Consider the following 15,882-nt stretch of genomic DNA (forward strand, 5'->3'; position numbering starts at 1 on the left):
AATATGGGGCTTGATCCCAGGACCAGAGCCAAAGGCAGACAGTTAACTGACTGAGCCACCCAGGTGCCCCTATTTTTTTTTTTTTCTTTAAGGGATTATTTAAGTTTATGAATTTTCTTTTAAGTTTAACTGCATTATACAAGATTGTCATATTCTGTTTTCATTGATACTTAATTCTAAATATTTTCTGACATCTGTAATGTGAGGGAATTTTTTAATCTAATCTGATAGTTTCTTTTACTCAGCAAGCACATTTGTAAAATAAATGTTTATAATTATTGATAAGCTTGGACTTTTTTAGTGTCTTATTTTGTGCTTTCTATAGTTTTTATTTTTTCCTTAGCAGATTTTGGGATTAATCAAGTTCTGTTTATTCCTCTTTTTCCTTTCTGCTAGGTTTGGAGGTTACATAGTTTTGTTTGGTTTTGCTTTTTTTGTTTTTTGGGTTTTTTTAGATTTTATTTATTTGACAGAGAAAGAGGAGACAGAAAGGGGAACACAAGCAAGGGGAGTGGGAGAGGGAGAAGCAGGCTCCCTGCTGAACAGGGAGCCTGATGTGGGGTTCAATCCCAGGACTCCAGCCAGGTTCATGACCTGAGCTTAACAACTGAGCCACCCAGGTGCCCCTGTTTTGCTTTTTTAAGAATTTATTTTTAAGTAGTCTCTACACCCAACGTGGGGCTCGAACTCACAACCCTGAGATCTAGAGTTACATGCTCCACTGACTGAGCCAGCCAGGCACCCCTAGAGTTTGTTTGTTTGTTTGTTTGTTTTCCCATAATGGTTTATCCTTAAATTTGTAACATGCACATTTGACTTGCAAAGCCTTAAAGTGACCATCTCTGCAGTTTCTAATCCTCCACACTATTGGCATTTTGGGTGGGATAATCTCTTGTAGGGGCTGTCCTTTGTCCTGTAGGATTTTTAGCAGCATCCCTGGCCTCTGCCCACTAGATCCCCACCGGGCTGGCAACCCAAACACAGTCACATGTCCCCTGGGAGGCAAAAATTCCCAGTTGACCACTGACTTAATACAATGACTTCAGCTAAATGTGATGATCAGTTTGATTTTTTTTCATAGATTTTAAAACAGAAGAGGAGCTCCTGTCTTACATACATGAAAATTACCAAAAGACTGTGGCCACAGGAGAAAAGACGTTGCATTCATGCGCTCAGAATATGATCTCAACCATTAAAGCATTCCTAAAATCCAAAGGCACCAAGGAATTAGAAGTAAGAGAGTATGGGGCGGTTGGATGCTTATGGGCATGTTTGGCCAGATGTGTTGGGAAATGACTGTTCCGTGGTGTGTGATTCACTGGTAAGATAAGCAAAGGGGTGAACGTAATTCCAGACCTTGGAAGGTGGACATGGTGAACTGGTAAGGCAGAAAGCCAGGAAATAGGCCAAGTGAGGGTAGTGGAAATTACACGTACTTCTTTTCTAATGAAATCTCTGTCCCGAACTGCACGTTAGCTGCATGAATTAAGCTGGTGGTTCTTACCCAGATTCACCCGGAACATATTTAAAAAAATGCTGATGCCTGGTTTCTTCAAGACCAACTGAGGCTTGTTCCTGGGTATATGTACTTATAAAAAGCTTACTAGATGATTCTTATGCACAGGGAGTGTTGCCAGCCACTGGTTTAGACCATGCTGTCATTGTCTTTATTCATGGTTAGTGGTGAAAGCCAGGCTCCTCTCAAGTGGACAGGAGTTGCTTATGGTCCTTATTCATGTGTGTATGTATTTATTTATTTAGTTTGATTGACTGATTGTAGGCTTGAACTCATGGGGCTTGAACTCATAACCCTGAGATCAAGAGTTAGATGCTGGAGGTGCCGGGGTGGCTCAGTGTGGGTTAAAGCCTCTGCCTTCAGCTCAGGTCATGATCTCAGGGTCCTGGGATCGAGCCCCGCATCTGGCTCTCTGCTCATCAGGGAGCCTGCTTCCTCCTCTCTCTCTCTCTTTGCTCTCCTCTCTGCCTACTTGTGATCTCTGTCTATCAAATAAATAAATAAAATCTTAAAAAAAAAAAAAAGAGTTAGATGCTCTACTGACTGAGACAGCCAGGCACCCTTACACCCCTACGGAATCTTTTTTTTTTTTTTTTTTTTCTTAAGAAAGGTCAGGGCACCTGGGTGGCTCAGTGGGTTAAAGCCTCTGCCTTTGGCTCAGGTCATGATCTCAGCGTCCTGGGATCGAGTCCCCCTATCTCTCTGGCTGCTTCTCTGCCTACTTGTGATTTCTCTCTCTGTGTCAAATAAATAAATAAAATAAAATTAATAATAATAATAAAGAAAGGTCAGATATGCAGGCTTGTATCCATGTCCCCTTGCTCTCAAATACTTTTTACCATGTTGCTTTTGAAGATAAGGAGAAAGAACATTTTTTTAAAGACTATTTAAAATAGAACATGTAAGCAGAGGGAGAGAGAGAGAATCTCAAGGAGACTTCATCAAGCAGAGAGTCCAGTGGGGGAGCTGGTTCCCACAACCCCAAGATCATGACTTACACTGAAACCAAGATGACACCGAACTGACTGAGCCACCCAGGCACCCTGCACATTCATTTCACTGTTTTTTATTCAAATGAAATAAGGGGGCAATTCGTAAGGGAACATACTTGCCTTCTTAATATGTTAATCAGCTGTGAAATAAATTAGAAATAATATGTAACCCAGTAGTCTCCTATGTAATAATTTTGTATTTTCAGATGAGTTGCGTGAATCAAGTGAAAAATAGCCTCTTAAAAACTAGCAAAAGTCTTCGGCAGAATCTTGGGGAAAAACTAGATGAAGATAAAGTCAGAGAGTAAGTAACTACCTTGATATATTTACTTTATATATGTATGTATGTGTGTATGTGTGTATTTATTTATTTATTTATGTCACTCCAAAACAGCTCCAAGATTTGCTTGGATCCATTTAAAATGGATTGATGACTGATTGGTAAATAAATACAAACTAGATTGCCAGTTGCTCCTAGAGGCTGATTCTCCGCGATGTTGGGGTGTGCAGTCTGAGCTACTCTATTTAAAAGCAGTGTCTCTTCTCCTTTTCGGTTGTCAGTTCTTCTGTAAACAGATCTTTGCTTAAGGAGGGAGCGTGTAGTTAAATGGCGCTCAGGATGGATATGACCCAAGTATTTCATTCTGTCAAGGTGCCAGCTTCAGGTGTTTCTTCGTTTGGAGCTGTGTCTGCAGTGCCCGTCCGTCCACGAAAGCACCGCGGAGATGGAGCAGGTGGTGAAGGAGGCAAGTATATAGCCCAGCGCCGCCGCCGGAGACGAGCCCGAAAGGCTCTCTGCTTCCCTGCAGGAGGCACGTGGTCATTTTCGGTTATCTTCTTCAGGTGACAGGCTTGCTGCGCACTGTGTGTTTGACTGAGGATTCGGCATACCTAGCAAAGTTTCTGGAGGAAATCTTGGGATTGTGAGTTTGATGACTACTAACTTTAGAACTGTCTTACCAGGAACTGCATGTGGTTGGTAATATGTGAGAATTACGGAATTCTAAGGACTGTCTGTCCTGCTGGATGTGGGGCGGAGCAGAGAGGGCTGAATGGTGACTGTCGCACAGTTAACCAATCTCTTCCGCAGGTATATTGACTCCATCCCGAAGACACTTGGAAATCTTTATGACAGCCTGGGGTTTATGATTCCTCAGAAACTGGCTGGTGTCCTTCCTCTAGATTTTTTCAGTGATGACTCCGTGACACAAGAAAACATATCACCTCTTCTTTCTGAGCCTCTTCCATCAAGTGCTCATAGATCAGTGTGTGGTGGCACGGAGTCTGACCAGCTAGAAGAGCTTCGCACCAGATCGGCTAAGAAAAGAAGGTAGGAGCTCAAGGAGTTGAAGGAATTATGTGCTCTGTTGTAGGTCGGACAGAGGGCGGTTAGTTGTCTTGGTGTAGAATTTGTTGAATTACTAGTTGTCCTTCTGTCTGAATCCCAGAAGCCATCTATAGGCGTTCCTAACATGCAGCCTCTGACGTCCTGTATTTTATCCAGCGAATATGCAGGATTGATGATGTAGTCCACAGTGCCCTTGTTTGTCCACGTAGGGTCTCCAGGAGCTAGGAGCCTTCTAGGAGATAAGCTTCCGGCTTTGGTGACTTTGTTTTCCTTGATGCTCCCTATTGTTCGTAACTAGTTGAACTGATAGTAAACTTTTGGAAATTGTGAGGTTGCCGTGTTTTGCTGCAAATTCAAACCTATGGCAAGATAACTGACTTTTATTAATTAGTGTATTATTTTCAACTCTGATTCTTTTCTAGTTTACCCATAACCTCTGTTCAATGTGTAATGCCTGTTTGTTTCTATTTTTAAAAGGAAAAACGCATTAATAAGACATAAAAGCATTGCAGAGGTTTCCCAGAATCTTCGACAAATTGAGATCCCCAAAGTGTCCAAGAGAGCTACAAAAAACGTAAGTTTTTTCCAAGGGACAGGAGGTAGTGCCACCAGATCTGTTCCTTCTAGCACGAGTTGATACAATAAATAAGCTTGAAGGGGAGTGCCTCTGCTTTGAGGGAGTAGGACCCTGGGGGATACAGAAATAAAACGAGAGGGTTTTATGAATGAGTATTCAACTGGAATCTAACAACTGTAGAACTACAGAGTTGTTAAAGATAAACCATTTTACCCTTCGGGGGCCTGGGTGGCTCAGTCAGTTAAAGCCTCTGCCTTCAGCTCAGGTCATGATCCCAAGGTCCTGGGATCAAGCCCCGCATTGGGCTCCCTGCTCGGCAAGGATCCTGCTTCCCTTCCTCTCTCTCTGCCTGCCTCTCTGCCTACTTGTGATCGCTGTCAAGTAAATAAATAAAAATCTTTTAAAAAATTATTAAAAAAAAAAAGTTAGGTGTTTTCGCATCCTTAGTATGCCTTGAAAAAAGATGCAAATCTTGTGTACCTTGGAATCCGGATCAGAAATCATAGAAAATCCAGAAGTGGACGGCAACAAAGGTGTCAGACCTCCTTTCTCTCTAGATGTTACAATGATTTGCAGTCCTTCTAGCACTCCTTAAGTCAGGCTGTATGTGGTAGTTCATTTTTTAAAAAAATATATTGGCATAATTGGAAAGAAAAGCTTTAAAAACAATTCTGTTGTTTAGATGCATCTAGATTTTTAGACTATCGAATAGTCAATAGATCAGTGAAGTCCTAAAGTGTGTAGTCATCCTCCGGTTTATATAGCTTTACCCTTAAGTGTGTCTTCTCCATTATTATTTTTTTTAATTTAAGATTTTATTTATTTTGGGTGGGGAGAGAAGAGCGGGTGAGAGAGAATCTTGAGCAGATTCCGCTGAGCGCGGAGCCTGCCGCAGGGGCCCAATCTCACAACCCTGAGAATCTCAAAACCCTCAGAAAGTGGCTTGAGCCGAAATCAAGGGTCTGGTGCTCCTCGACTGAGCCACTCAGTTGCCCCCTCCTCCATTCATTCTCCAGAAGGAATCCTTGATGACTGTTGTGTCTGTCCCAGGCCCTTTTCTATATATGCCAATAGCACACATCAAAGATGTCTTCATTATCTGTTACACACACACACACACACACACACACACACTACAAACAATTGTACAAACCTGTTGTACTCATTCTGTTTGTTTTTTTCTTTTTCCCCATCATTGACTTGTTTCTGTGTACGTACAGATAGGCCTTCCTTCCTTCTCTATTTCTAGAGGTCTTTCTGATGTTTTAATGTCTGCTTTGGATGGATGTATCAAAATTTGTTTCACTCTATGGATATATTTTTTTAAAGTTTTATTTATTTATTTGTCAGAGAGATTGGACACAAGCAGGGGAGGAGTAGGCAGAGGCAGAGGAAGAAGCAGGCTTCCCGCTGGGCAGGGAGCCCGATGCGGGACTCGATCCCAGGACTCTGGGATCATGACCTGAGCCAAAGGCAGAAGCTTAACCGACTGAGCCACCCAGGTGCCCCTCACTATGGATACTGAGGATGTTTCTTATTTTGTATTATAATGCAGGCTTCCGTGTCCTTAGAACCTATATCTGTTTTTGTGCATTTTATAAGTATTCCTGTTAGGGATTCCTACAAGTGGAACTGCAAGGGTCAGAGGATTTCACATGAAATTTTTATTCTTTTAAATGAACGTCGGTTTCCTCCTCTTCCAGGAGAGCCTCTGTCCTCTTCAGCAGCCTCCACTTCCGCTGAAAGATCCAGTACAAGGTACGCCGGGCTCTCGCAGTGCACACATTTATTCACTGACGTGACGAACCCAGCTTAATGGCATATATTTTAGCAGCTGCATACAGTTTTAAATGAGAATTTTGTGTAATCGTTGCTTAATGAAATACGTCCAAATGTCCGGTGCTAGGAGAATAAGATATTCACACGGTCTCAAAACACTGCATTCTGCAAAATCACTGGTCAGAAATCTTTCTTAAAAACACCATTACTGTGAAAGCCACAAGGAGGAAACGAAGCGGTGCTGAACTGGCTCGGGTGAAAGCACTTGACGTGACCGAGTGCGCCACGTGATCCCTGCTTCCATCGTAACTTTCACGGGCCGGTGTGGGGGGTGTGGTAAGGGTATTGCTGAGACCATGAGAGAAATGGGAGGATGGATAGTATGCCGGGTGCCCTGCCCCTGATCTTGGGAGATGAGCGCCGAAGTGCAGGGAACTAACGGGTTGGGATGTCCTCACCTTACTGTGCAACTTCGGTGGGGAAAAATTGTGTAAACATAGAGAGGTGCAGGGAGAAAATCAAATTTTGATGGCTGATGAATTTTAGTGTTGAGTCTATGTGTAATGTGTTATTCTTTGAAGCTTTCTGTCACTATTAAACTTTTAAAACCTCGGGAAAACAAAGGAACAAATCAAACTTGGCTGTCAAGTCCTAAATCCATTTCAGGTATTTTTTTTGAAACTTGGGTGTTTTTGGTGTCCTTAACAGTAATGTCGGTCACCAGTGGGTAAATATCAGGGCTCCTCCCAGCTTGTGGGTCAGGGTTAATTTGGTTTGTATTTATTTTTTTATTTTTTTAAAGATTTTTGTTTGTTTGTTTTCTAAATTTGACAGAGAAACACAAGTAGGCACAGAGGCAGGCAGAGAGCTAGCGGGGAAGCAGGCTCCCCGCTGAGCAGAGAGCCCGATATGGGACTCGATCCCAGGACCCTGAGATCATGACCTGAGCCAAAGGTGGAGGTTTAACCCACTGAGCCACCCAGGTGCCCCTGGTTTGTATTTAAATGACCTGCTCTAAGAGGAGTTTAATCCTTCGTGAGTTTTTGAGTAGCCGCCTCTGGGACATCTTGCTTCAGACTAGAAGCCGTCCTGCTAGCTTTGTCAGGTAGTTTCTGACTTGGGAGCTGTTTTTCCTAACTTTGAGTCTGAGTGGTCACACAGTTCTCATGCCCTGGAGTCAGGAAGAGCATAGCCCAGCAAATATGTAAAATATAAGAGGAAGAATGAGATTTGTGGAATTAGAAGGAGCAGTTCCTCTCCTTGGAGCTGAGCGGAATACAAAGTAGTCAAAAGCGAGGAAAATCATCATAGTAATGGTGTTTAGTGAAAGGACTCTGATCTACATTAGCCAACCTCTTAAGGATTGTGTCCATTTTACAATGAGAACGGCCTCTAAGTGATGTGGGCCTTACTTATGTTCCTGAAAAGTTGGATTTAAATGGAATTTGTGGGACACCTGGGTGGCTCAGTTGATTAAGCATCTGCCTTGGGCTCAGGTCATGATCCCAAGGTCCTGGGATCCAGTCCCACATCAGACTCTCTGCTCAGCTGGGAGCTTGCCTCTCCCTGCACCTGCTGCTTGCCCTGCTTGTGCTATCTCTGACAAATGAACAGATAAATAAATAAACTGAATTTGTAAGGGTAATAGTTTGCATCATGTGAGTATAGTGTTTAAGGAAATCTATTAGTAAATGTGAATATTAGTAAATGTTGCTTTTCTTTTCTTTTTTTTTTGATGCTTTCAGAAGTGACCAAAGTTCGAAGAAATCTCTTCAACCAGGAAATGATTTCTCCTTCAAAGAGATTGGCAAAGCGAGGGTTGCCTAGAAGCCACTCCGTGTCTGCAGTGGAAGGTCTGGAGTGTAAACTTGACAATGGCAAAAGGACCAAAGGTACTATATTTTAGGGTAGCCAAGAGAAAGGGGGCTCTTGTATCCAAAGCAGCCTCCCAACTCTTGGAGAAGCTCACTGATCTTCTGTTTTCCTCTCTGTGGTTACCATCAGTCTTCCCCTTGGGGTCTCTCTCCCTCCAAGCCTGCATGAAGACTTAATCCTGGTGTCTGCCCAGTACACCCCACAGACAAACATCTAGTTTACAAAACCACTGAAAAAGAAAGGAAGGATAGTGACCAGTTGTTTTCAGATCTTTTGGAGGTTTTTGTTTGTTTTACTTTTTGCTTTTTTTGTTCTTTTAGTAATTAAATATGATTCACCTGTGTTGGTTAGAGTCCCAAAGTTATGCAACCATCATCATGAATTGCGGATCGTTTTTAATCATTCTAGAAAGAAACCACATTCCATTAGCGGTCACTCCCTTTCCCCTGACTTTCCCAGTGGGAGGCTGGGTTTTTTCTCTTCTTGGTCAGTCTAATTAAAGGTTTGTCAATTTAATGATCTTTTCAAAGAACTAACTTTTGGTTTTAATTGATTTTTTTTAATGTTGTTTTTAATTCTTGATTTCATTGGTTTCCTACGCAGTCTTTATCCTTTCCTTCCTTCTATTTGCTTTGGTGTTAGTTTGATCTTTTTGAGCTTTTAAGGTTAAGTTTAGGTTATTGATTTGAGATCTTTCTTTTTTTTTAATACAGGCGTTACAGGTGCAAATTCCCTTTGAAGCACTGCTTTAACTATATCCTCTAAGTCTGGGTGTATTTTGTTTTCATTATCTGAAAATATTTTCTGATTTCCCTTGTGATTTCTTTTTTGACCCATTGGTTATTTAAGAATGTGTTAACCTCCCTGTACTTGTGTTTCCCAAATTTCCTGCTGTTGTTAATTTTTTTTTTTAAGATTTTATTTATTTATTTGACAGAGAAAACAAGTAGGCAGAGACGCAGACAGAGAGAGAGGAGGAAGCAGGCTCCCTGCTGAGCAGAGAGCCCGATGTGGGGCTTGATCCCAGGACCCTGGGATCATGACCCGAGCAGGAGGCAGAGGCTTAACGCACTGAGCCACCCAGACGCCCCTGTTGTTGTTAATTTTTAATTTCATTCCATTGTGGCTGGAAAACAAACCTTGTATTTTAATCTTGTTTACTGAGACTCATTTTATGCTCTACCATTTGTTCTGTTAATGGAAAATGTTTTGTGTACGCTTGAGAATAACGTGCATTCACCTTTTGCTGGGTGGAGTGCATTACTATTCATCTGTTTGATCTATTTATTTTATTTTATTTTTTAAGATTTTATTTATTTATTTGACAGAGAGAGAGGGAGATCATAAGCAGGCAGAGAGGCAGACAAGGAGAGAGGGGGAAGCAGGCTCCCCGCCGAGCAAAGAGCCCGATGAGGGGCTCAATCCCAGGACCCTGAGATCGTGACCTGAGCGGAAGGCAGAGGCTCAACCCACTGAACCACCCAGGTGCCCCGATCTATTTATTTTATAATTGAAAATTAATTCCTGGGGTTCCTGGGTGGCTCAGTCATTAAGCATCTGCCTGCGGCTCAGGTCATGATCCTGGGGTCCTGGGATCGAGCCCCACATCGGGCTCTCTGCTCAGTGGGAAGCCTGCTTCTCCCTCTCTCTCTCTCTGCTTGTGTTCTCTCTCTTGCTGTGTCTCTCTCTGTCAAATAAATAAATAAAATCTCTGGGGAAAAAAAGAAAGAAAATGAGTTTCCTTTGTCTATTTCACCCATCCCTCACCCACCTCCCCTCAGGCAACCCCCAGTTCCATGTATTTAAGAGTCTGGGGTTTTTGTTTTGTTTTTTAGATTCAACATGTAAATGAAACCATATGGTATTTGTCTTTCTCTGACTTAACTTCACTTAGCAAAATGCCCTCCAGGACCATTGATGTCGTCACAGATACCAAGATCTTATTCTTTTTTAGGATTGAGTAATATTCTATTGCATATATACCACAGTTTTTTCCATCTGTCAGTGGACACTTGCTTCGCTCTCTGTAAAGCTGGAGTAAACACAGGGGTGCTTGTATCTTTTTGAATTAGTGGTTTCATATTCTTTGGGTAAATACCCAGTAGTGGAATTACTGAATTGTATGGTCATTCTATTAAGTTTTTTAAGGCACCTTCATACTGTTTTCCCCAGTGGTTGCATCGGCCTGTATTCCACCAACAGTGCCCGGGCTACCGTTTTTTTCCATATCCTCGCCAACACTTGTTTCTTGTGTTGATTTTAGCCGTTCTGACAACTGTGATGTGATAGCTCATTGTAGTTTTTATTTTAATTTCCCTGATGATAAGTGGTGTTGAACATCTTTTCAGGTGTCTCTTGGCCATCTGGATGTCCTCGGAGCAATGTCTGTTTTAGGTCTCCTGCCCATGTAGTTGGATTATTTTTTGGCGTTGACTTGCCCGAGGTCTTATTTTGGATAGTAACCCCTGCTGGGATATGTCATTTACAAATCTCTTCTCCCACTCAGTAGGTTGCCCGGTCGTTTCGTTGGTTTCCTATGCTGTGCAGAAACTTTTTATATTTCGGTGTAGTCCCAGCAATTTGTTTGCTTTCATTTTCCTTGTCTGAGGAGACATATTTAAAAAAGAAGTTGCTAAGGCTGGTGTCGAAGAAGTTATTGCCTGCGCTCTCTTCTAGGATTTTTACGGTTTCAGGTCTCCCATTTAGGTCTCTAATCCATTTTATTTTCGTGTATGGTGTAAGGAAGTGGTTCAGTTTCATTCTTCCACATGTAGCTGTCCAGTTTTCCCAGCACCATTTGCTGAAGTTACTGTCTTTTTGCCATTGCATATTCTTACCTCCTATGTTGTAGGTTGGTCACATACGGGTGGTTTATTTCTGGGCTTTCTGTTGTGTTCTATTGATCTAAGTCTGTTTTTGTGCTAGTACCATACTGTTTTGATTGCTACAGCTTTGTAGTAGCTCTTGAAACCTGGAATTGAGAAGATTGTTCTGGCTAATTGAGGTCTTTCGTGGTTTCATACAAATTTTAACATTATTTGTTCTAGTTCTGTGAAAAATGCTGTTGGTATTTTGATAGAGATTGTAGGTTGCTTTGGATGGTATAGACATTTTAACAATATTAAATCTTCCAATACATGAGCGTGATCTAGCTTTCCAATTATTTGTGCCATCTTCTATTTTTTTTCATCAGTGTTTTATAGTACTCATCATACATGTCTTTTACCTCCTTGGTTAAGTTTATTCCTGGGTATTTTATTCTTTTTGGTAGAATTACAAATGGGATTTTTTTTTCTAATTTCTTATACTTTATAAGATTTTATTTATTTATTTGGGAGATTGAGTGAGAGAGAGAGCCCACAAGCAGGGGCAGAGGGAAAGGGAAAAGCAGGCTCCTCGCTGAGCTGGTAGCCTAAAGCAGGGCTTGATCCCAGGACCCTGGGATCAGGACTTGAGCCAAAGGCAGATGCTTAACTGACTGAACCCCCGAGGTGCTCCTGTTTTCTTTTTCTTTCTGCTACTTCATTACTTGTTTGTAGAAATGTAACATTTCTGGGGCGCCTGGGTGGCTAATGGGTTAAAGCCTCTGTCTTTGGCTCAGGTCATGATCTCAGGGTTCTGGGATCGAGCCCCACATTGGGCTCTCTGCTGGGCAGGGAGCCTGCTTCCCCCTCTCTCTCTACCTGCCTCTCTGCCTGCTTGTGATCTGTCTCTATCAAAGAAATAAATAAAAAATCTTAAAAAAAAAAAAAAAGAAATGTAACATTTCTGCATACTAATGTCTTGCAACTTTACTGAATTTATCAGTTCTAGTAGCTTTTTGATGGAATATTTAGGGTTTTCTCTATATGGTATTGTGTCATCTGCCAATAGTGACCGTTTTACTTCTTCCTTCCCAATTTGGATGCCTTTTATGTCTTGTCTGACTGCTGCAGCTAGGACTTCCAGCGCTGTGTTGACTAAAAGCAGTTGAGAGTAGACACTCTTGATCTTGGGGAAAAGCTCTGTTTCTCACCATTGAGTATGAGGTTAGCTGTGGGGGCTTTTCATCTATGGCTTTACTACATTGAGGTATGTTCCCTCTAAACCTATTTTGCTGAGAGTTTTTATCATAAGTGGATGCTGTAGTTTGTCAAATACTTTTTCTGTATCTCTTGGGAGGATCATTTGGTTTGTATTTTCTCTTGTTCCTGTGATAGATCACATTGTTTAGCAAATATTGAATCACCCTTGCTTCTTTGGAATAAATCCAACTTGATTGTGGTGAATATTTTTTTTATTCCTGGATTCAGTTTGCTAATATTTTGTTGAGGATTTTTGCCTCTACGCTCCTCAGAGATACCGGCCTGTAGTTTTCTGTAGTGTCTTTGGTTTTAGCATCAGGATAATGCTGGCCTTGTTGAATAAGTTTAGGAATTTTCTTCCTGTTTTATTTTTTGGAATAGTTTGAGAATTTGGTTTCTTTTAATAATTTTTTTAAGAAGATTTTATTTATTTGTCAGAGAGTGAAGAGCATAAGCCAGGGGGAGCAGCAGGCTCCCTGCTGAGCAAGGAACCTGATGTGGAAATTGATCCTAGGACTCTGGGATCATGACCTGAGCCACCCAGACATCCCTCTTTTAATAATTTTTATCACTTTATTGATATTTTCATTTTGTCATACATTGTTTTCCTGATTTCATTTACTTCTTCATTATTTTCTTGAGCTCATTAGGCATATTTAGAAAATTTGATTTGGGGACGCCTGGGTGGCTCAGTTGGTTAAGCATCTGCCTTCAGCTCAAGCCATGATCCCAGGACCCTGGGATCAAGTCCCTCATTGGCTCCTTGCTCAGCAGGGAGCCTGCTTCTCCCTTTGCCTGCCTCTTCCCTTGTTTGTGCTTTCTCTGCGTGTCTCTCTCTTTGACAAATAAATAAATAAAATCTTTAAGAAAAGAAAAAAACAAACTTGATTTGCTGTCCTTAATGTTTTTTCTGGTTGGTTTTTTTGTTTGTTTGTTTTTGTTTTTGACATATTGAGGGCATCAGCTCTGTTTTCCAAACTTTTTGTAAGGCATATATTATTCCATGTTGTGTGTGGTCACGGAAGTTTCTATCTGTGGTTAATCAGTGACCTGACAAAGATTTCCTTAAATGTCTGACTCCAAAAAGGGAAAAACAAGAAGGTATTCTTGTCTCTTTAAATCTTCCCAGGGGGGCGCCTGGGTGGCTCAGTGGGTTAAAGCCTCTGCCTTCGGCTCAGGTCATGATCCCAGGGTCCTGGGATCGAGCCCCACATCGGGCTCTCTGCTCAGCAGGGAGCCTGCTTCCTCCTCCCTCTCTCTCTGCCTGCCTCTCTGCCTACTTGTGATCTCTATCTGTCAAATAAAATAAATAAAATCTTTAAAAAAAAAAAAAAAAATCTTCCCAGGGATGAGGTGCCTGGGTAGCTCGGCTGGCTAAACGTCCGACTCTTGATTTCAGCTCCGGTCATGATCTCAGGGTTGTGAGATGGAGCCCTGAGTCGGCCTCTGTGCTCCACATGAAATCCACTTGAGCGTCTCTCTCTCTTACTTGCATATGTTCTTTCTTTCTCTCTCTCTCAAAATAAATAAAAATCTTAAAAATCTTCCCAGGGTAGGGACACCTAGGTGGCTCAGTGGGTTAAAGCCTCTGCTTTCGGCTCAGGTTTTGATCCCAAGATCCTGAGATCGAGCCCCATATTGGGCTCTCTGCTCAGTGGGGAGCCTGCTTCCCCCTCTCTCTCTGCCTGTCTCTCTGCCTGCTTGTGATCACTGTCTGTCAAATAAATAGATAAAATCTTAAAAAAAAAAATTAAAAAAAAATCTTCCCAGGGTGCATTGAGGGAAAGCTGCTGCATCCTGAGAGGTCCAAAACCAAGGCAGTTGTCTGCACTCAGGAGTCCACAAAGCACACAACCCCACGTTTGGAGGACAGAGTCCCCACTGTCTCTCTGCTCTACCACCAGCCAGCTGCTCCCAGAATGTGGGCCTCTCCCCACCACTGCAGCAGGGCTGAGGGAAGGAGATCAGAGCTATCCATGCATGGCATTCCCTTCCCGAAAATCAGCATCTCTCTTTCACATAAAGCATTTCCCTTATTGTTACAAGTGTCCAGTCGGGTTCCATAGTTCCAAAATACTTGATTCTGATCATATCCCCCCCGGCTTACTAGTTGTTTTTTGGTGGAGAGACCAACCCCAAGAGCTTCTATGGCACTAGTTTGTGGGACATCACCCCTGTTTACCGATTATGATTAATATCCTATAACAGCCTCATTCAGATTAATACCAGTTTGATTTCAGTAGCATTCTAAGACTTTGCTCCTATAAATTCAGTTCTGTTTCCTACTCCCTCCTTCGTGCTATACTGTTATACACATTATATCTTTGTACGTTGTATGCCCATCAACGCCAATTTATTTTTCATTTGTATTTATTTTTTTAAAGTAGGTGCCATAATCCAGTGTGGTGTCCCAACACAGGGCTCAAACTCAGGACCCTGGGATTGAGACCCGAGCCGCAATCCAGAGTCGGACACCTAACTGACTGAGCCACCCAGGCTCCCCATCGACCCGATTTATAATTATTGCTTTATCTTTTAACTCCTAGGAGAAAAACAGTTACAAACAAAAAATGCTTTTGTGTTGTGCATTTTATTATTTTTTTATGTAGTTCCTTCATTGGTGCTAATTCTTCCCACAGATTCCTCTCTCCTTGAGTGCCCTTTCAGTCTAAAGGACCCCCTCTAGTGGGGCAGGTCTTCTACTTAAAAATTCTCTGTTGTGTTTTTTGGGGGGAGTTTGTTTTAATCTGGGAATGTGCTAATTTCCTTCATTTTGAACAATAACTTTGCTGGATAGAGAATTCTTGGCTAAGTCTTTTCAGCCCCTTGAGTACATCATCACAGTGTTTTTGTCCTTCCTTTCTGGTAAGAAACCAGCTGTAGCCCCTCTAGAGGTTCCTTTGTACTTGAGGAACTCCCTGATCTTGGGCTCCTTTCAAGACCCTCTCTGACTTCTGATAGTTTGATTAGGATTTGTTAAGTGTGGCTCTCTTTGACTTTATCCTACTTGGGTTAGTGAGGTTCATGGATGTGTAATGTCTTTCATCAAAGCTGGGAAGTTTTCAGCCCATATTTCTTCAGAAGTTCTTTGTGCTTCTCTCTCTTCTCTTGGGATTCCTCTCATGTGGATGTTGCACTTGATGGTATCTGAGACAGTTTCTTCTCATCCTTTTTCTGCCCCTCAGACTGGATAATCTAAATTAAGCTCCCTTCAAATTTGTTGACTCTTCTCCTACCTCATATCTGTGGCTAAGCAGATGATAATGATAATGATAATGAAAATCTGATATTTTCATTTCTCAGCTTTACAATTTCTGCTTGTTTCTTTTTTTAGGATTTCTGTCTTTTTATTGATCCTGTCTTTGGGGCAAGTCCTCAGTCTCCTACTTCCCTTTGGTTCTTTGAAGGTGGTGTTTTTAGGTCCTTGAACATATTTCAGCTAATTTAGAGTCTTGGTCTAACAAATCCAGTGTTTGGAATTCCTTAGGGACTGCTGCCACTGACTGGTTTTTCTCTTTCCCTGCACCTGAACCAAACTCTCTTGCTTCTTGCATGTCTCATGTTTTATTGACAGCTGGACATAACAAGGCAGTTCTGACAGACCTGCCCCTCCCAACCAGGGTTGGTTGTTACCATTGGTGCCGTTGTTTGCTGGGTGACTTTCCTGAACTAATTCTTTAAAGCCTGTATTCTGTCCTGTGTGGCTGCTGACGTCTGCTCAGTTAGCTTAG

General features: G+C 42.0%; 1 protein-coding gene across 2 annotated transcripts in view; it reads left to right on the top strand.

Annotated features, from left to right (window-relative positions):
• Positions 1-15,882, top strand: part of TICRR (TOPBP1 interacting checkpoint and replication regulator) — a 43,554-nt gene that overhangs the window by 17,341 nt on the left and 10,331 nt on the right. For both annotated transcript variants that reach the window (XM_044231474.1, XM_044231475.1), the window contains exons 8-15: positions 1,082-1,233; positions 2,715-2,812; positions 3,161-3,254; positions 3,352-3,431; positions 3,599-3,838; positions 4,334-4,430; positions 6,137-6,191; positions 7,958-8,104. In XM_044231474.1, the coding sequence (XP_044087409.1) occupies positions 1,082-1,233; positions 2,715-2,812; positions 3,161-3,254; positions 3,352-3,431; positions 3,599-3,838; positions 4,334-4,430; positions 6,137-6,191; positions 7,958-8,104 (963 nt within the window). The remainder of the gene's footprint in view (positions 1-1,081; positions 1,234-2,714; positions 2,813-3,160; positions 3,255-3,351; positions 3,432-3,598; positions 3,839-4,333; positions 4,431-6,136; positions 6,192-7,957; positions 8,105-15,882) is intronic.

The sequence above is a fragment of the Neovison vison genome, chromosome 13 (genome assembly GCF_020171115.1).
Source record: "Neovison vison isolate M4711 chromosome 13, ASM_NN_V1, whole genome shotgun sequence".
Classification (NCBI taxonomy): Eukaryota; Metazoa; Chordata; class Mammalia; order Carnivora; family Mustelidae; genus Neogale; species Neogale vison.